This window comes from Hypomesus nipponensis, chromosome 10 (genome assembly GCF_054491055.1).
Source record: "Hypomesus nipponensis isolate SF chromosome 10, ASM5449105v1, whole genome shotgun sequence".
Lineage (NCBI taxonomy): Eukaryota > Metazoa > Chordata > Actinopteri > Osmeriformes > Osmeridae > Hypomesus > Hypomesus nipponensis.
Window position 1 is genome coordinate 17,923,171 of NC_140370.1, and position 21,738 is coordinate 17,944,908.

The following is a 21,738-nucleotide window of genomic DNA, read 5'->3' on the forward strand; positions in this document are numbered from 1 at the left end:
ATCCGGGATACCAAGGATCATGCAATCGAACCATCTCACTTCTCCGAGAAGGGTCCAACTGCAGACTCTCCTCAGGCCCCTCTCATCAGGTGTAGCTGCAGGCAGTCATACATGCAGATCAGGCTGGGGTCTGAGGAGACGTCCGGTCTGAGGCAAACCTTAGTATCCCGGATGTTGCACCAGAATTTTTTTTCTAATCTATCACTTTTATAATGTATCACTTTTCACAAGGCGTTATCCACTGAAAACTATATATGCTCAACCAGTAGCCTAATTTAGTATTGCAACAGACGCCTTGATACTGCGTGTTGAGCACCCGCGCTCTGGTTGGCTACCTGTGGTCCCGAACGAATTTGTAGCTGCGCATGCGTCCAGATGGTTATGGAGGACAGTTTGAGCTGTTCACAGTAAAACGTAGATTAAGTGTCTCCTTCTAGACAGTTTCTTGCTAAAACACATATTTTGGATATATTTGCTGCATTGGTAAGTACACTCCAAAAGGAATTGTATCTTTTCAACTATTTTCTCTGTCTGTACGCGACTGAACGGTGATACTAGTACTAGTGCTAGCCTACAGCTAATTTTAAAAGCCAGCTAGCTCTAGTTTAGAGATCAGCGAATGACTTAACGCTAAGTAAAACCGCACACGATAGTAGCGCTTTTTATAATTCATAAGTATATATGTTGTGCTTGCATTTAGGCTGGTATTCGTTCTTTAATTACCTACACATTACTGTACAATGTATTAAAACACCTTGTAATGTCAGTGTGAAATGGACTGTTACGGACGGCTTCCTTACCATAAAATACTCTGAGCTCAAAGATCGGAAAGGGGTACAGTAGCCTGGTACTGTAGTATGTTTACGTTCAGTTATTTGTGTTAGCTAGCTAGCAATTTTAATCCAGCCATCCAACATATTGTCTACAGTAGTTACACCTTTCCCCTGACTTATTGCTGCATAATTAATATCTGATGTGCATTTACAAATTACGAAAGAGGAACATTCACTGAAGTCACTCAGATAGTTAGGCTATATTTTGCTGCTAGGCTAGCTATCACTAGCCAATGAAGGTACCTCGTTAACTTTACATCCACAAAACAAAACGCCCACCATAGCTACCTGCCAGTGATATGGATATCTTACAGCCGCATCTACTGTTACAGTGTGTGCATTTTGACATGTCGGTAGCTAACTAGTTAAACAATTTCGTTAGTTTTAACGTTTCCGCAACGGATGGGACAAGCCAGTAAGCTAGCTAGTGACCAGGTGGACATTTGAAAGGGGGAGGCAGTGCTTGCTTCGAGATGTGGAGGTGTGTCGATGTGGGTTTACCGTGTTCAGCGGAATTAGCGTTGCATGTAGTTTGTGTATACAAACACACTTAAGTGTTACCTGAAACAAACCAAATTAAGGCAATGAAAGGCAAACAAAAATGTAATTCGCTTACAGTTGTCTTAAATGTACTGTGTCCTACATGCTATATCAGGAAGGTGTGTTCAGTTTCTGGGATGGCGTCCGAGTCAGGACTACCGACTCCAGCCGCCGTTTCCAAGGTAATCATGACCTTTCACCCTACCAACGAGGAGTTCCGTAACTTCAGCCGCTACATTGCCTACATGGAATCTCAGGGGGCGCACACGGCAGGCCTGGCCAAGGTAAGCACCTCCCGTCCGGTGATGTGGGCTCGACGCTTCACGCAGACAGTTCCTGGTGTCAGCCAGAGTGTTGTGTTGTGGCTGTAGCTGAGCTTCCTACTGTGTTGTCCTGCGCTGGGGTATGGTGCTGTGTTGCCATGGTAGTGACACACATGTGCTCCCCAGATCGTCCCCCCTAAGGACTGGAAGCCGAGGCGTTGCTATGACGACATAGACAACCTGGTGATTCCCGCGCCTATCCAGCAGCTGGTGAGCGGCCAATCAGGACTCTTCACCCAGTACAACATCCAGAAGAAGGCCATGACCGTACGAGAGTTCCGCAAGATGGCCAACAGTGAGAAGTGAGTGGGCGGGGCAGGGGTGGGGGCGGGGGCAGGGCGGGGCGGGGGCAGGGGTGGGGCGGGGCAGGGGTGGGGCAGGGGCAGGGGTGGGGCAGAGGCGGGGCGGGGGTGGGGTGGGGCGGGGGTGGGGCGGGGCAGGGGTGGGGCAGGGGCAGGGGGGGGGCAGGGGTGGGGCGGGGGTGGGGGCAGGGGTGGGGCGGGGCAGGGGCGGGGCAGGGGTGGGGCGGGGTGGGGCAGGGGTGGGGCGGGGCAGGGGCGGGGCGGGGCAGGGGTGGGGCGGGGGTGGGGGCAGGGGTGGGGCGGGGCAGGGGTGGGGTGGGGCAGGGGTGGGGCAGGGCAGAAGTCATAGGACACACATACAGTTGATTTGACATTTTATGTTCAGTCTATTTGTCTCCCCCCCTCTCCTTCAGGTTCTGCTGTCCTCACCATGCAGATTTTGATGAGCTGGAGAGGAAGTACTGGAAGAACCTGACCTTTAACCCCGCCATCTACGGGGCTGACGTCAACGGAACGCTCTACGACCCCGTGAGTCGCCGTGGACACAACAATGTTGTGTGGTGTACCTGTTTGTTTGTTTCCTAAACAGGGGAGCCCCTCTCTCTCCTTTCTCTTGCTCTTCTCTCTCTCTCTCTCTCTCTCTCGCTCCTCTGTCTCTCTATTGTCACACTTAACTTAAAAACTGTAAAAAAAAAAAAAAAGCAACAAAATAGAATTAAAACAGCATAACCGTCAACCTGAGTGTGTCCCTGGCTGAGCGGTCTGTCGTCCTCCCCGCTTCGTGTCCAGGAAGTGACAGAGTGGAACATTGGGCGTCTGCACACCATCCTGGACACGGTGGAGCGAGAGAGCGGCGTCACCATCGAGGGCGTCACCACGCCCTACCTGTACTTCGGCATGTGGAAGAGCTCCTTCGCCTGGCACACGGAGGACATGGACCTGTACAGCATCAACTACCTGCACCTCGGACAGCCCAAGTCCTGGTGAGGGCCTCTACCTCGCTCTCTCTCTCTGGCCCTCTACCTCTCTCTCTCTGTCTGGCTCTCTACCTTGCTCCCTCTCTGGCCCTCTACCTCGCTTTACCTCGCTCTCTCTCTCTCTGGTTCTCTACCTCGCTCTCTCTCTCTGACTTTCTACCTCGCTCTCTCTCTGGTTCTCTACCTCGCTCTCTCTCTCTGACTTTCTACCTCGCTCTCTCTCTCTGGTTCTCTACCTCGCTCTCTCTCTCTGACTCTCTACCTCGCTCTCTCTCTTTGGCTCTCTACCTCGCTCTCTCTCTGGCTCTGTCCGTAACAGCAGAGGTCTTCACAGCTGTGTGTGTGTGTGTTCTGACAGGTACTGTGTTCCTCCAGAGCATGGGAAAAGGCTGGAGCGTTTGGCTCAAGGTAAAAAGTGTGTGTGTGTGTATGTGTATAAAGGGAAATCAGTGACATCATGTTCTGAATCTTAAAAGGTATTGAAGGTATAGAAATGTAAACAACTACATTTGTTGGTTTTGAATTCATCTTTTTAAATTCCAAAAATTAAATGTTCAGAAATTCAGGTAGCTGAAATCCAGTCAGTCAAATTCTGATCCCAAAAATTTCAAAAAAATTCAAGCTTCAGAAATTCAAATGGAACCAAATTCAGACTGCTTACATTTGATTTTTTTAGAATTTTACTGTTTGAATTTGAGCAACCTGAATTTCCAAACCTTGAATCTGATTTATTTTTATTTATTTTTAAATTGAAATAAATTAATATTACAATTTTAAAGAGGTAAGTTCAAAACCAACAAATTCAGGTGTTGTTTTCGAAGTAAAATATTTGGATGCTATAAATTAGTGGTGTAAAATTTCAATAGTAAGTATTAAAATTCAAAACATTATCTCACTGATTTACTTTCATATTTGTGTATTATGCTGTGTGTGTGTGTGTGTATTATGCTGTGTGTGTGTGTGTGTGTATTATGCTGTGTGTGTGTGACCTGACCCTGTGTGTCCTGGGCCAGGCTTCTTCCCTGGCAGTGCCCAGACCTGTGAAGCGTTCCTCAGGCACAAGATGACAATCATCTCCCCCTTTATCCTCAAGAAGTACGGCATCCCCTTTGAGAAGGTAAGCCTCCCTCCCTCCCTCCCTCCCTCCCTCCCTCCCTCCCTCCCTCCCTCCCTCCCTCCCTCCCTCCCTCCCTCCCTCCCTCCCTCCCTCCCTCCCTCCCTCCCTCCCTCCCTCCCTCCCTCCCTCCCTCCCTCCCTCCCTCCCTCCCATACTCTATATTCATGTGTTTCTACGTGTGTGTGTGTCAGGTCACCCAGGAGGCAGGGGAGTTCATGGTGACGTTCCCCTACAGCTACCACGCTGGCTTCAACCACGGATTCAACTGTGCCGAGTCCACCAACTTCGCTACAGAGCGCTGGATAGAGTACGGCAAGCAGGCCACACTGGTGAGAACCAGGACTGGGAACCCCTTACAACCAGGACTGGGAACCCCTTAGAACCAGGGTAGAGGAACACACACTTCTGTCTGCGTGTGTGTCTATAACATCCTGTGTGTGTGTGTGAAGTGCTCCTGCAGGAAGGACATGGTAAAGATCTCCATGGGTCTGTTTGTGAAAAAGTACCAACCAGAACGCTACCAGAGCTGGCTGGAGGGGCGGGACACCCAGCCCATCGACCACTCACAGCCCACGCCCGAGGCATGCGAGTTCCTGGGGGAGGAGCCTGCTGGTGTCATCAGCCAGGAGGCTGGCCTGGAGGAGACTGGAGGGGAAGGAGAGAAGAGGAGGTGACACACACACACACACACACACACGTGTGTGTCTAGTATTGAAGGTTGTCTCTGTGATCTGAATGTTTTCTCCCCTCAGCCCCACCCAGAGGATAGGAACCAAGAGGCACAGAGTCTGCCTCGAGCTGCCTCAAGGACTGCTGCCCCGGGGAGAGGAGGAGAGGGAGGAGGGGGAGGAGAGGGAGGAGGGGGAGCAGGAGGAGGAGGAGGAGGGGGAGTATGGTAAAAAGGCTAGACTGGAACCAGATCAGAAAGGTATGTATCCTCTCTGCCAGAGAATGAACAAACCATGTTCATTCTAGTCCCCAGATGTTAGCACTTTGTTGCTGTGCTAGCTGCTGTGTTTGTGTTGACGAGGAGAAGCAGTTGTCCTTCCTGATGACACGGTCCTTCCTGTCTCCAGGTTCTCCCACGCTGGTTGTCACGCCAACCAAGCTCATGTGGAGGGAGCTGCCCCACCCCGAGGGACCGCGAGACTCCTCCCCCCCTCCGCAAGTCCCCGCCCCCCCTGCCACCCCGGCCTCCTCCTCCATCCTTGCTCGCTCCCAGAATTTACTTCGTAATGGACACCTGATTGTAGCTGTCGCCCCCTCCAGGAATGGGGTTCCCCTCAAGCCCACCTCCCAGACCTCCTCCCTGCCCCTGGCCTCCTCCCTGCCCCGGGCCTCCTCCCTGCCCCGGGCCTCCTCCCTGCCCCTGGGCTCCTCCCTGCCCCAGACCTCCCCCCAGCCCCTGGCCTCCCCCCTGCCACGGGCCTCCCCCCAGCCCCTGGCCTCCTCCCTGCCCCGGGCCTCCCCCCTGCCCCGGGCCTCCCCCCTGCCCCGGGCCTCCCCCCTGCCCCGGGCCTCCCCCCTGCCCCGGGCCTCCCCGCAGGCCCCTCGTCCTGGCCTGAAGCTGGGTGTGGCCAGCCTGCTCTTCCACCAGACCCAGAGCCCCAGAGAGGCCCTCCAGGTGCACAGCTTCTCCAGGCAGCAGCACACCCAGCTGCACGTGCACAGCTACGCTCGCGAGCACCAGCCCCGACACCTGCAGAACAAGAACCAGGCCCAGAACCAGGCTCAGAACCAGGCCCACACTCTCAGCCCTGTGAGGAACGAGTCTACGATCCTTCAAACCAAACTGGATCATCAGAACCAGGCCAAAGCAGCACAGGGAACAGCAGAGGGTCTGTCCCGAACCCAGAGCGGCGGCCTGGCCATGGGCCAGCAGCAGCTAGGCGAGGCCCAGGCTGCCGGAGAGAGGCCTGAGGCCTGCCGCAGTCCAGGCCCGGGCCGGGCAGAGGCAGCACAGGCAGACGAAGCACAGGCAGAGGCAGCACAGGCAGAGGCAGCACAGTCAGGGAGGCAAGCAAAGGGGGAGTCGACAGACAAGCACAAGGTTTGTATACATACATACATTTTGACTTAAATTAGCTTAATAAGCTTCCTGTGGAACTGTTAAGCCTGTAATTTCTCCTGCAGTCTGTGTCTGGTGCTGGCCAGCAGGGGGCAGCAGAGCAGGGCCGGTCCTACTGTCAGACTGTGAAGAAGAAGCAGCTGCTCCGGAGCCTGCCTCGACAGCACCCTCTGCTCAAGGAAGCCCACAGCGACCACGGTGAGGAACACTCCTGCAACCTTGTTGAACCCTGTAGGAACCTAGAACCCTGTAGGAACAGGAAGCTACATTCCTTCCTTTTGTCAAATCTGATCTGCTCTCTCTTGTTTTTCTCCCTCTCTTTCCTTCTTTCCCTCCATCTCTCTCGCCCTCTCACGCCGGCCCCCTGGCAGAGGAGGAGGAGGGGGGCAGGGGGAGGTTTGGCGCCGATGCAGCCCCGAGGCAGAGAGGGACTACAACTCAAAAACTGGTCTCCAGAGCCCGTACTGTGCTATCTGCCTGCTGTTCCACACACACCAGCAGGTACACACACACACACACACACCAGCAGGTACACACACACACACACCAGCAGGTACACAGTAGAGCCTGACCGATTTATCGGCAGGCCGATATTATCGGCCAATCGCAGGCATTTACTATCGGTATCGGCATTTATAATGCCCGATAAATGATTAATTAAAAAAAAATATATATATTTATCGGGCATTATAAATGCCGATACCGATAGTAAATGCCTACAATATATATATTTATTGCATTTATTTATTTATTTATTTATTGCAAGAACAAAAGTGAACATTCATGTATATACTGTATATGAACATAAGATACTCTTACAGTCAGATATCATATAAAGAGAATATTGAAGTAAAATCAATAAAATAATATATATATACAGATAACTGAAATACAAATTTAAAAAATATATATGGACGAAACACCCATCAACCATTTTATGAGTTTTGGCGTTGTATAGTTTGTCCACCAGAGGGCACTCTTCAGCTTCCCTGTTCAAATGACTTTTCATATCTTAAGTTTGTATTTTAAACATTTTATCAGAACTTTAATATATTTTGAGGTTCCTCTGCTCTGTTGGGATAATAAAAAACATGTTAATTTTCTCTACAAATACTCTACAAATAACTAATGTTATGGAAATCTGTTTGTTTTGTTACTCGTTTCTGGATTTAAAAAACTATATTAAAATATAGGAATATCTGATTATTTTTATCACCAAATATTCATATCGGTATCGGCCTTAAAATCCTTTATCGGTCGGGCTTTAGCACACACACACACACAACCAATTATACAGCTCCTGAACCTTGGTAAATGTCCACACACAGTGAAAACTCTCAGATGACCTTTTTCCCCGTCTGTTCCCCCAGACGGAGGGTCCGGGGGTGCAGCTGCTGGGGATCCAGGGGGGCCCTCAGCGCTCCAGACCCCTGATCCCCGAGGTGTGCTTCACCAGCTCACACAAGAAGGGGGCGGGGCCTGGGGATGGGGCGGGGCCTGGGGAGGAGGACCTGACCACGCCCCATCTAGAGCCAGACGGGACCAGCTGGCTGATCAGCTGCTCGCGGTGCTGCGTCCGAGTCCACACTAGTAAGATGTCACACCACGTCACATGACTCCATACCACGTCACATGACCCCACAACACGTCACATGACTCCACACCACGTCACATGACGCCACACCACGTCACATGACCCCGCACCGCGTCACATGACCCCACAACACGTCACATGACTCCACACCACGTCACATGACCCCACAACACGTCACATGACTCCACACCACGTCACACGACCGCACACCGCGTCACATGACCCCACACCACGACTTATGACCCCACAACACGTCACATGACCCCATACCGCGTCACATGACCCCACACCACGTGACATGACTCCACACCGCGTCACATGACCCCACACCACGTGACATGACTCCACACCACGTCACATGACCCCACATCACGACACATGACAGCTATCATGCCATCTCATCTCTCACATTCCATCACCACTACAAAAGGTCATTCCTGCTGGTCACCATTGTGACCAGGGAGGACTTCCTGTCATTCTCTGTGGTCCCCAGGTTGCTACGGCGTCCCGGAGGGGGTGGAGCCAGGGACCTGGCAGTGTGCCCGCTGTGAGGCCGACGCACAGACCCAGGTCAGTAACACAACGCACAGACCCAGGTCAGTAACACAACGCACAGACCCAGGTCAGTAACACAACGCAGAGACCCAGGTCAGTAACACGACGCAGAGACCCAGGTCAGTAACACGACGCACAGACCCAGGTCAGTAACACGACGCACAGACCCAGGTCAGTAACACGACGCACAGACCCAGGTCAGTAACACAACGCAGAGACCCAGGTCAGTAACACGACGCAGAGACCCAGGTCAGTAACACGACGCACAGACCCAGGTCAGTAACACAACGCACAGACCCAGGTCAGTAACACAACGCAGAGACCCAGGTCAGTAACACAACGCAGAGACCCAGGTCAGTAACACGACGCAGAGACCCAGGTCAGTAACACGACGCACAGACCCAGGTCAGTAACACGACGCACAGACCCAGGTCAGTAACACAACGCACAGACCCAGGTCAGTAACACAACGCAGAGACCCAGGTCAGTAACACGACGCAGAGACCCAGGTCAGTAACACGACGCACAGACCCAGGTCAGTAACACGACGCACAGACCCAGGTCAGTAACACAACGCACTGACCCAGGTCAGTAACACAACGCAGAGACCCAGGTCAGTAAAACACAACTACACACCAGAGAGGGAAAGGAGGTGGAGGAGAGTGTGGAAGGGAGGAGAGGGTGGAGGGGAGGAGAGTGTGGAAGGGAGGAGAGGGTGGAGGGGAGGAGAGGGTGGAGGGGAGGAGAGGGTGGAGGGGAGGAGAGTGTGGAGGGGAGGAGAGTGTGGAGGGGAGGAGAGTGTGGAGGGGAGGAGAGTGTGGAAGGGAGGAGAGGGTGGAAGGGTGGAGAGGGTGGAGGGGAGGAGAGTGTGGAGGGGAGGAGAGGGTGGAAGGGTGGAGGGGAGGAGAGTGTGGAAGGGAGGAGAGGGTGGAGGGGAGGAGAGTGTGGAAGGGAGGAGAGGGTGGAGGGGAGGAGAGTGTGGAGGGGAGGAGAGTGTGGAAGGGAGGAGAGGGTGGAGGGGAGGAGAGGGTGGAGGGGAGGAGAGGGTGGAGGGGAGGAGAGTGTGGAGGGGAGGAGAGTGTGGAGGGGAGGAGAGTGTGGAGGGGAGGAGAGTGTGGAGGGGAGGAGAGGGCTCCTCCATCTCATGTGGCCCGTCGTCCTCCTGGGTTCCTCTCCCAGAGCAGGAAACCAGACTGTGGTGTTGATGAGCTCTGGTGTAATAACCTCCTCATGAGGCTGGGAGAGCTGGCTCCTTGGGTTCCAGGGACACATCCGGGAGAGTGTACTGTGATCATTCTGTCGTGGTGGTCCAGCCCCTAACTGTGTGTGTGTGTGTGTGTGTGTGTGTGTGTGTGCAGGACTGCTGCTTGTGTCCTCTGCGTGGTGGAGCTCTGCAGAGAGCCAACAACGACAAGTGAGTGAGAAGGTTACACACACTAATACACACACACTCTAAAACACACACACACACGTGCTACTCAGTGTGTTGATGCCCAACATGATTCGGCGGCAGAGAGGGCCAGAGAAAGAGAGTTTTGTGTAATCATACCGTTTTTACGTAAGTATACCAGTGTACATGTTTACAGGATGACTATTGTGCAGACCGGACACAGTTGTGGAATGTTGCAATTTCCTTGAGCATGTAGCAGAGTGTGCCCCCCCCAACACATTCTGGTCACATGACTTCCTGTTTTCAGATGGGTGCATGTGCTGTGTGCCATCACCGTGCTGGAGGCTCGTTTCGTCAACGTGGTGGAACGCGGCCCTGTCGACCTGACTGGGGTCCCGCTGTCCAGGTTCAGACTGGTGAGGGGCAGCCACCTTGGGGAGGGGGGGATGTGCTGTGACAGAAAACAAATAAACCCTAAAGACTTGTGGTCCTATGAAGCAAATCAGACTTGTCCAAGACATAAGGAGGAGTCTGTTCTGGAACCTAGACAACTGGTACTAAGTCTCTCTCCCCCCATCAGAAGTGCCAGGTGTGTAAGCAGCGAGGAGGGCACCAGCTGACAGGATGTTGTGTCCAGTGTTCCCATGGCCGCTGCTCTACGGCGTACCACCCCTCCTGTGCCCAGGAGGCCGGACTGCTCATGTACCCTGATGACTGGCCCTTCATCGTGTTCATCTCCTGCCAGAGACACAAGGCCACCGCCTTCCCCGAGGTAGCACCTCACACTACCTCACCTCACACTGCCTCACACTACCTCACCTCGCCTCACACTGCCTCACACTACCTCACCTCACACTGCCTCACACTACCTCACCTCACCTTACACTACCTCACATCACCTCACACTGCCTCACACTACCTCACCTCACTTCACACTGCCTCACACTACCTCACCTAACACTACCTCACACTGCCTCACACTACCTCACCTCACCTCACACTACCTCACCTCACACTGCCTCACACTACCTCACCTCACCTCACACTACCTCACCTCACCTCACACTACCTCACACTGCCTCACACTACCTCACCTCACCTCACACTACCTCACCTCACCTAACACTACCTCACCTCACCTCACCTCACACTGCCTCACACTACCTCACACTACCTCACCTCACCTAACACTACCTCACATCACCTCACACTGCCTCACACTACCTCACCTCACACTACCTCACCTCACCTAACACTACCTCACCTCACCTCACACTGCCTCACACTACCTCACCTCACACTACCTCACCTCACCTAACACTACCTCACACTGCCTCACACTACCTCACCTCACCTCACACTGCCTCACCTCACCTAACACTACCTCACCTCACCTCACCTCACACTGCCTCACACTACCTCACCTCACCTAACACTACCTCACATCACCTCACACTGCCTCACACTACCTCACCTCACACTACCTCACCTCACCTAACACTACCTCACATCACCTCACACTGCGTCACACTACCTCACCTCACACTACCTCACCTCACCTAACACTACCTCACCTCACCTCACACTGCCTCACACTACCTCACCTCACATCACCTAACACTACCTCACATCACCTCACAGTGCCTCACACTACCTCACAACACATCACCTCACACTGCCTCGCAATACCTCACAACACACTACCTCACATCACCTCACACTGCCTCACACTACCTCACCTCACAACACATCACCTCACACTACCTCACATCACCTCACACTACCTCACATCACCTCACATCACCTCACATCACCTCACATCACCTCACATCACCTCACACTACCTCACATCACCTCACATCACCTCACACTACCTCACATCACCTCACATCACCTCACACTACCTCACATCACCTCACACTACCTCACATTACCTCACCTCACACAGGGCCGTGCCTTCCCCGAGGTAACACTCCTTGCAATACTGGGCCACTACAGCTTATTTCACTAGTATAATATCGCTACTGCTTGATCTATTATTACTAGTATAATATTAACACATACACACAAGGTTCCCCCCCCAATAAGAGTGCCTCTCCCCCCAGAGAGACCAGGCCAAACTGCGGGCGCTGCAGGTGGAGCAGGTGGTGATCTGCAAGCACAAGAACGGTCGTTACTACCGCTGTGAGGTGGTGGAGGTCAGCACAGCCTCCTTCTACCAGGTCACCTTCACCGATGGCTCCTTCAGCAACGACCTGCTTCCCGAGGACATAGAGGTGCGGCCAATCACCATGCAGAGAGCCAGGATGTTAGCCAAACATATTTGAGTGTAGCTGGTATGGAAGCCAGAACAGATTTGCTGCCATTCCAAATACACATCATCAAATGACTTGTAACTGAATGTGATGGTTAGTGTGTGTGTGTGTGTGTGTGTGTTCAGAGCAGGGACTGTGCTCGTCTGGGACCCCCTGCTGAGGGGGAGGACGTTCAGGTCCGCTGGACAGACGGCCTGTTGTATGGAGCCACATTTGTAGCATCACACACCATCCCCATGTACCAGGTACACACACACACCATGTACCAGGTACACACACACACACCATGTACCAGGTACACACACACACACACCATCCCCATGTACCAGGTACACACACACACACCATGTACCAGGTACACACACACACACCATGTACCAGGTACACACACACACACCCTGTACCAGGTACACACACACACCCTGTACCAGGTACACACACACACACACACCATCCCCATGTACCAGGTACACACACACACACACACCATCCCCATGTACCAGGTACACACACACACACACCATCCCCATGTACCAGGTACACACACACACACACCATCCCCATGTACCAGGTACACACACACACACACCATCCCCATGTACCAGGTACACACACACACACACACCATCCCCATGTACCAGGTACACACACACACACCATGTACCAGGTACACACACCATCCCCATGTACCAGGTACACACACACACACCATCCCCATGTACCAGGTACACACACACACACACACACACCATCCCCATGTACCAGGTACACACACACACACCATGTACCAGGTACACACACCATCCCCATGTACCAGGTACACACACACACACCATCCCCATGTACTAGGTACACACACACACACACACACACACCATCCCCATGTACCAGGTACACACACACACACACACACCATCCACATGTACCAGGTACACACACACACACACCATCCCCATGTACCAGGTACACACACACACACACACACACCATCCCCATGTACCAGGTACACACACACACACCATCCCCATGTACCAGGTACACACACACACACCATCCCCATGTACCAGGTACACACACACACACCATCCCCATGTACCAGGTACACACACACACACACACCATCCCCATGTACCAGGTACACACACACACACCATCCCCATGTACCAGGTACACACACACACACACACCATCCCCATGTACCAGGTACACACACACACACACACCATCCCCATGTACCAGGTACACACACACACACACACACACACACACCATCCCCATGTACCAGGTACACACACACACACACCATGTACCAGGTACACACACACACACCATCCCCATGTACCAGGTACACACACACACACCATCCCCATGTACCAGGTACACACACACACACACCATCCCCATGTACCAGGTACACACACACACACACACACACCATCCCCATGTACCAGGTACACACACACACACCATGTACCAGGTACACACACACACACCATGTACCAGGTACACACACACACACACACCATGTACCAGGTACACACACACACACACACCATGTACCAGGTACACACACACACCATCCCCATGTACCAGGTACACACACACACACACACCATGTACCAGGTACACACACACACACACACACACCATGTACCAGGTACACACACACACACACACACACACCATGTACCAGGTACACACACACACACACACACACACACACCATCCCCATGTACCAGGTACACACACACCATGTACCAGGTACACACACACACCATGTACCAGGTACACACACACACACACACACCATGTACCAGGTACACACACACACCATCCCCATGTACCAGGTACACACACACACACACACACCATGTACCAGGTACACACACACACACCATGTACCAGGTACACACACACACACACACACACCATCCCCATGTACCAGGTACACACACACACACACACCATCCCCATGTACCAGGTACACACACACACACACACACACCATCCCCATGTACCAGGTACACACACACACACACACACACCATGTACCAGGTACACACACACACACACCATCCCCATGTACCAGGTACACACACACACACCATCCCCATGTACCAGGTACACACACACACACACACCATCCCCATGTACCAGGTACACACACACACACACCATGTACCAGGTACACACACACACACACACCATCCCCATGTACCAGGTACACACACACACACCATCCCCATGTACCAGGTACACACACACACACCATCCCCATGTACCAGGTACACACACACACACCATCCCCATGTACCAGGTACACACACACACACACACCATCCCCATGTACCAGGTACACACACACACACACACACCATCCCCATGTAGCAGGTACACACACACACACACACACCATCCCCATGTACCAGGTACACACACACACACACACACACACCATCCCCATGTACCAGGTACACACACACACACCATGTACCAGGTACACACACCATCCCCATGTACCAGGTACACACACACACACCATCCCCATGTACCAGGTACACACACACACACACACACACCATCCCCATGTACCAGGTACACACACACACACCATGTACCAGGTACACACACCATCCCCATGTACCAGGTACACACACACACACCATCCCCATGTACTAGGTACACACACACACACACACACACACCATCCCCATGTACCAGGTACACACACACACACACACACACACCATCCACATGTACCAGGTACACACACACACACACCATCCCCATGTACCAGGTACACACACACACACACACACACCATCCCCATGTACCAGGTACACACACACACACCATCCCCATGTACCAGGTACACACACACACACCATCCCCATGTACCAGGTACACACACACACACCATCCCCATGTACCAGGTACACACACACACACACACCATCCCCATGTACCAGGTACACACACACACACCATCCCCATGTACCAGGTACACACACACACACACACCATCCCCATGTACCAGGTACACACACACACACACACCATCCCCATGTACCAGGTACACACACACACACACACACACACACACCATCCCCATGTACCAGGTACACACACACACACACCATGTACCAGGTACACACACACACACCATCCCCATGTACCAGGTACACACACACACACCATCCCCATGTACCAGGTACACACACACACACACCATCCCCATGTACCAGGTACACACACACACACCATCCCCATGTACCAGGTACACACACACACACACCATCCCCATGTACCAGGTACACACACACACACACACACACCATCCCCATGTACCAGGTACACACACACACACCATGTACCAGGTACACACACACACACCATGTACCAGGTACACACACACACACACACCATGTACCAGGTACACACACACACACACACCATGTACCAGGTACACACACACACCATCCCCATGTACCAGGTACACACACACACACACACCATGTACCAGGTACACACACACACACACACACACCATGTACCAGGTACACACACACACACACACACACACCATGTACCAGGTACACACACACACACACACACACACACACCATCCCCATGTACCAGGTACACACACACCATGTACCAGGTACACACACACACCATGTACCAGGTACACACACACACACACACACCATGTACCAGGTACACACACACACCATCCCCATGTACCAGGTACACACACACACACACACACCATGTACCAGGTACACACACACACACCATGTACCAGGTACACACACACACACACACACACCATCCCCATGTACCAGGTACACACACACACACACACCATCCCCATGTACCAGGTACACACACACACACACACCATCCCCATGTACCAGGTACACACACACACACACACACACCATGTACCAGGTACACACACACACACACCATCCCCATGTACCAGGTACACACACACACACCATCCCCATGTACCAGGTACACACACACACACACACCATCCCCATGTACCAGGTACACACACACACACACCATGTACCAGGTACACACACACACACACACCATCCCCATGTACCAGGTACACACACACACACCATCCCCATGTACCAGGTACACACACACACACCATCCCCATGTACCAGGTACACACACACACACCATCCCCATGTACCAGGTACACACACACACACACACCATCCCCATGTACCAGGTACACACACACACACACACCATGTACCAGGTACACACACACACACACACCATCCCCATGTACCAGGTACACACACACACACACACACACCATGTACCAGGTACACACACACACACACACACCATGTACCAGGTACACACACACACACCATGTACCAGGTACACACACACCATCCCCATGTACCAGGTACACACACACACACACACACCATCCCCATGTAGCAGGTACACACACACACACACACACCATCCCCATGTACCAGGTACACACACACACACACACACACACCATCCCCATGTACCAGGTACACACACACACACACACCATCCCCATGTACCAGGTACACACACACACACACACACACCATGTACCAGGTACACACACACACACACACACACCATCCCCATGTACCAGGTACACACACACACACACACCATCCCCATGTACCAGGTACACACACACACACACACCATGTACCAGGTACACACACACACACACACCATCCCCATGTACCAGGTACACACACACACACCATCCCCATGTACCAGGTACACACACACACACACACCATCCCCATGTACCAGGTACACACACACACACACACACCATCCCCATGTACCAGGTACACACACACACACACACCATCCCCATGTACCAGGTACACACACACACACACACCATCCCCATGTACCAGGTACACACACACACACACACACCATCCCCATGTACCAGGTACACACACACACACACACACACACCATCCCCATGTACCAGGTACACACACACACACACACACCATCCCCATGTACCAGGTACACACACACACACCATCCCCATGTACCAGGTACACACACACACACACACCATCCCCATGTACCAGGTACACACACACACACACACCATCCCCATGTACCAGGTACACACACACACACACACACCATGTACCAGGTACACACACACACACCATGTACCAGGTACACACACACCATCCCCATGTACCAGGTACACACACACACACCATGTACCAGGTACACACACACCATCCCCATGTACCAGGTACACACACACACACACACCATCCCCATGTACCAGGTACACACACACACACACACACCATCCCCATGTACCAGGTACACACACACACACACACACCATCCCCATGTACCAGGTACACACACACACACACACACACCATCCCCATGTACCAGGTACACACACACACACACCATCCCCATGTACCAGGTACACACACACACACACACACCATCCCCATGTACCAGGTACACACACACACACACACACACACCATCCCCATGTACCAGGTACACACACACACACACACACCATCCCCATGTACCAGGTACACACACACACACCATCCCCATGTACCAGGTACACACACACACACACACCATCCCCATGTAACAGGTACACACACACACACACACCATCCCCATGTATCAGGTACACACACACACACCATCCCCATGTACCAGGTACACACACACACACACACACACCATCCCCATGTACCAGGTACACACACACACCATCCCCATGTACCAGGTGTACACACACACCATCCCCATGTACCAGGTACACACACACACACACCAGGTACACACACACACACACACACACACCATCCCCATGTACCAGGTACACACACACCTTTCCTCCCTCACCTCTCCTCCCTCACCTCTCCTCCCTCACCTCTCCTCCCTCTCCTCCCTCACCTCTCCTCCCTCTCCTCCCTCACCTCTCCTCCCTCACCTCTCCTCCCACCAGGTGGAGTTTGAGGATAACTCTCAGTTGTCGGTGAAGAGAGAGGACTTGTACAGTCTGGATGAAGACCTGCCTAAGAGAGTCAAGTCAAGAATGGTAAACCTCCTGTCACATGATCCCCCTAGCACTACACTTTAGTGGTAGATTTCCAACCAGTGGCTTCGTACTATTTTGATGGGCATAATCCAAAAATGTAATTCCTGAACCCTTGTGCGACTTCTCATGTGACCTCTGACCCCTGCTGTGTGTCCCCAGTCGGTGGCATCTGACATGCGTTTCGACGGGATCTTCACGGAGGAGGAGGTGAAGCAGGACTCCAAGAGGCAGCGTGTGTTTAATTCCCGCTACCGCGAGGCCTATGTAGAGCCAGTCATCTACAGAGCCATCCTGGAGTAGACTATCACACACACACACACACACACACACAGCCATCCTGGAGTAGACTATCACACACACACACACACAGCCATCCTGGAGTAGACTATCACACACACACACACACACATGCATATATAAATACATTGGTACAGTCATTCATACACACACGGAAATTCACATCTTCACACCACTCCCCCACACTCCCAGAGCAGTGCCCTCCAGGCTGGCTGCCCTCCAGGTCACGCTGAGCAGCATGGGCCCCTCCAGGCAGGGCTGCACTCCCTGACCACGCTGAGCAGCATGGGCCCCTCCAGGCAGGGCTGCACTCCCTGACCACGCTGAGCAGCATGGGCCCCTCCAGGCAGGGCTGCACTCCCTGACCACGCTGAGCAGCATGGGCCCCTCCAGGCAGGGCTGCCCTCCCTGACCACGCTGAGCAGCATGGGCCCCTCCAGGCAGGGCTGCACTCCCTGACCACGCTGAGCAGCATGGGCCCCTCCAGGCAGGGCTGCCCTCCCTGACCACGCTGAGCAGCATGGGCCCCTCCAGGCAGGGCTGCACTCCCTGACCACGCTGAGCAGCATGGGCCCCTCCAGGCAGGGCTGCACTCCCTGACCACGCTGAGCAGCATGGGCCCCTCCAGGCTGGCTGCCCTCCCTGACCACGCTGAGCAGCATGGGCCCCTCCAGGCAGGGCTGCACTCCCTGACCACGCTGAGCAGCATGGGCCCCTCCAGGCAGGGCTGCACTCCCTGACCACGCTGAGCAGCATGGGCCCCTCCAGGTGTGGAGGCTCCATGGAGCTCTGAGCCCTGGCTGGGACTGGAGCAGCTGGACCACGCCAACCCCCCTGCCCTGCCACTCAAGATGGTATCTTCTGCCTCCATGTTGATGAGGAACGTACCAACTAGAAGGGACAGGGGGGGTTAATCGTACTTCAGTGACTCAGAGCGTTTGTTAGTTTGTTCGTGGAGCTGCGTTGTTTTCTTTGCTGTTTTAATGTTGCTCTTCAGTTGAAGCGTTAACTTCTCTGTTCCTGAAACATAAATGCAACTTGTGTTCACATCCTACATGTCCCTCTCCTTGACCCAGACTGGACAGGTTGAAGCCAGGGCCCAGAACTCTAGAAACACACCAGTCTCCAATGAAGCCATCTGAAACGGGTGACTTTCGAAGGAACAAAGGATTCCGGGTAGTCAGCTACTTATGAAGGACAGATTAAGGATTCATCACCTTTCATCATCAACTGGGGTTTCATTTAGAGATTAAATTATAAAAAGGATCAAAACTCTCTTCCCACAGTGTAATACTCTTAGAATCTCTCCAGGAGCTCCCATGTTTCTGAGAGCAGGGTTGGAAAATGTTCTTCTGTGGTAGACTGTTCTTCAGGGCCCTTAGTCTCCACAGCCTGTTATGGATTAACAGTGCAGGTCTGTTCTTCTGAATGTTTATGTTTTGATCCAAGTGTGTTGTTGTAGACATCAATGTCTCAGTCCTGGGACTGTCGCCGCTTATTTAACCCAACGTGTCTCAGGAGGGCGTACACACACACACACACACGCCTATACCTCTTAAGCCATGATGTTCTGGGTACTCTAGTCAGGAAACTGGTTTAGTAAAGATCAGACTTGAGAAAACAAACCAGTCGTGTGTGTTTTCTGTTCTGGTCTCAAAGACGGCTCCACAGGGGAACGGTTGAGGTTTTGAGAAGATTTGTGTGTTTACTTCATTTTAATTTGATTTGACATTTCTTTTCAAGAACCTTTGTACATACAGAATTGATCAGATCATTTCAATATAAAACAATGTCGATAGTGAAAGTGCACAGTAACTTAAGTTAAACATGAACGAGAGCATTGGGCCAGGGATAGCTCAGTATTAACGCATCAGAGATCACAGCATCAAATCCACACCTGGACAGCGCTTTGGGTAGAGGAGCACTGAAGGACTAAAATATCAACCATGACAACAGGAAGTTCAAGTGACAACAGGAAGTTCAAGTGACAACAGGAAGTTCAAGTGACAACAGGAAGTTCAAGTGACAACAGGAAGTTCAAGTGACAACAGGAAGTTCAGGGAGAAGCTGCATCTGCCCCTGGGTGCCTGTTTCCTAGGGTTAGGGTTAGGGTTTCCTATGGCGCGTGTGTTTCTTTGTGTGTCAGCAGTCTGGCGAGAAGACACGGTTTGGTGAACAGTTATTTTTAACAACACTGTTTCAAGGGAACAGCCAATGTGCAAGTGGTGAGTGTGTGTGTCTGCTCATGTGTAACACCTGCTTGTTGTTAGAGAGTTGGTTGATGGTAGTTTTCAATTAATGTTTTGTTTTGACCATTAAGGAAAGGGACTGTCCAAATAGGGTTATAGTTATTTCTATGAATACTGTTTTTAATAACGCTCCTCTTTGTTAAATGAATGCAGTGTTATCTCAGTCTCTCTTGCTCCCTCTCACTTTTGCTGTCTCTAAGTCTCTCTCTCCCTCTCTTACTTTGAATCTTAAATGTGAAATGTCAGTCCTCACCCTGACTCCTCCCCCTCCCCTCTCTTCTTCCCTCCCCTACTCCTCCCCCTCCCCTCTCTTCTTCCCTCCCCTACTCCTCCCCCTCCCCTCTCTTCTTCCCTCCCCTACTCCTCCCCCTCCCCTCTCTTCTTCCCTCCCCTACTCCTCCCCCTCCCCTCTCTTCTTCCCTCCCTTCATATTAGGATCTGCTGACAGATGAGCAGGCATGCCAGGCCTCAAACTGAGACTCTTTGTCCAGAGTACGTAGACCATCTCTCTCTCTCTCCCCACCCCCCTCTGTCTCTAACCCTAACCCCCCTCTGTCTCTAACCCTAACCCCCCTCTGTCTCTAACCCTAACCCCCTCTGTCTCTAACCCTAACCCCCCTCTGTCTCTAACCCTAACCCCCCTCTGTCTCTAACCCTAACCCCCTCTGTCTCTAACCCTAACCCCCCTCTGTCTGTAACCCTAACCCCCCTCTGTCTGTAACCCTAACCCCCTCTCTGTCTCTTGCACAGCCTGTAGGGTTACACTCCAAGCCTGCTCCTGGAGAGATACCCTCCTGTAGGGTTACACTCCAACCCTGCTCCTGGAGAGATACCCTCCTGTAGGGTTACACTCCAACCCTGCTCCTGGAGAGATACCCTCCTGTAGGGTTACACTCCAACCCTGCTCCTGGAGAGATACCCTCCTGTAGGGTTACACTCCAAGCCTGCTCCTGGAGAGATACCCTCCTGTAGGGTTACACTCCAACCCTGCTCCTGGAGAGATACCCTCCTGTAGGGTTACATTCCAACCCTGCTCCTGGAGAGATAC

General features: G+C 52.6%; 1 protein-coding gene across 1 annotated transcript; it reads left to right on the top strand.

Moving 5' to 3' along the window:
• The first annotated feature begins 261 nt into the window (after positions 1-261).
• Positions 262-20,066, top strand: LOC146272131 (lysine-specific demethylase 4A-like). Its single transcript, XM_084707691.1, has 23 exons — positions 262-483; positions 1,489-1,657; positions 1,823-1,998; positions 2,412-2,526; positions 2,788-2,981; positions 3,334-3,383; positions 3,989-4,092; positions 4,284-4,421; positions 4,542-4,762; positions 4,845-5,020; positions 5,169-5,524; positions 5,603-6,142; positions 6,226-6,440; positions 6,532-6,661; positions 7,531-7,750; positions 8,248-8,324; positions 9,668-9,723; positions 10,007-10,115; positions 10,280-10,471; positions 11,805-11,975; positions 12,140-12,259; positions 18,052-18,144; positions 18,304-20,066. The coding sequence occupies exons 2-23, from the start codon at positions 1,511-1,513 to the stop codon at positions 18,442-18,444; spliced, it is 3,741 nt and encodes a 1,246-aa protein (XP_084563817.1). The 5' UTR covers positions 262-483; positions 1,489-1,510; the 3' UTR covers positions 18,445-20,066.
• The last annotated feature ends 1,672 nt before the right edge of the window (positions 20,067-21,738 follow it).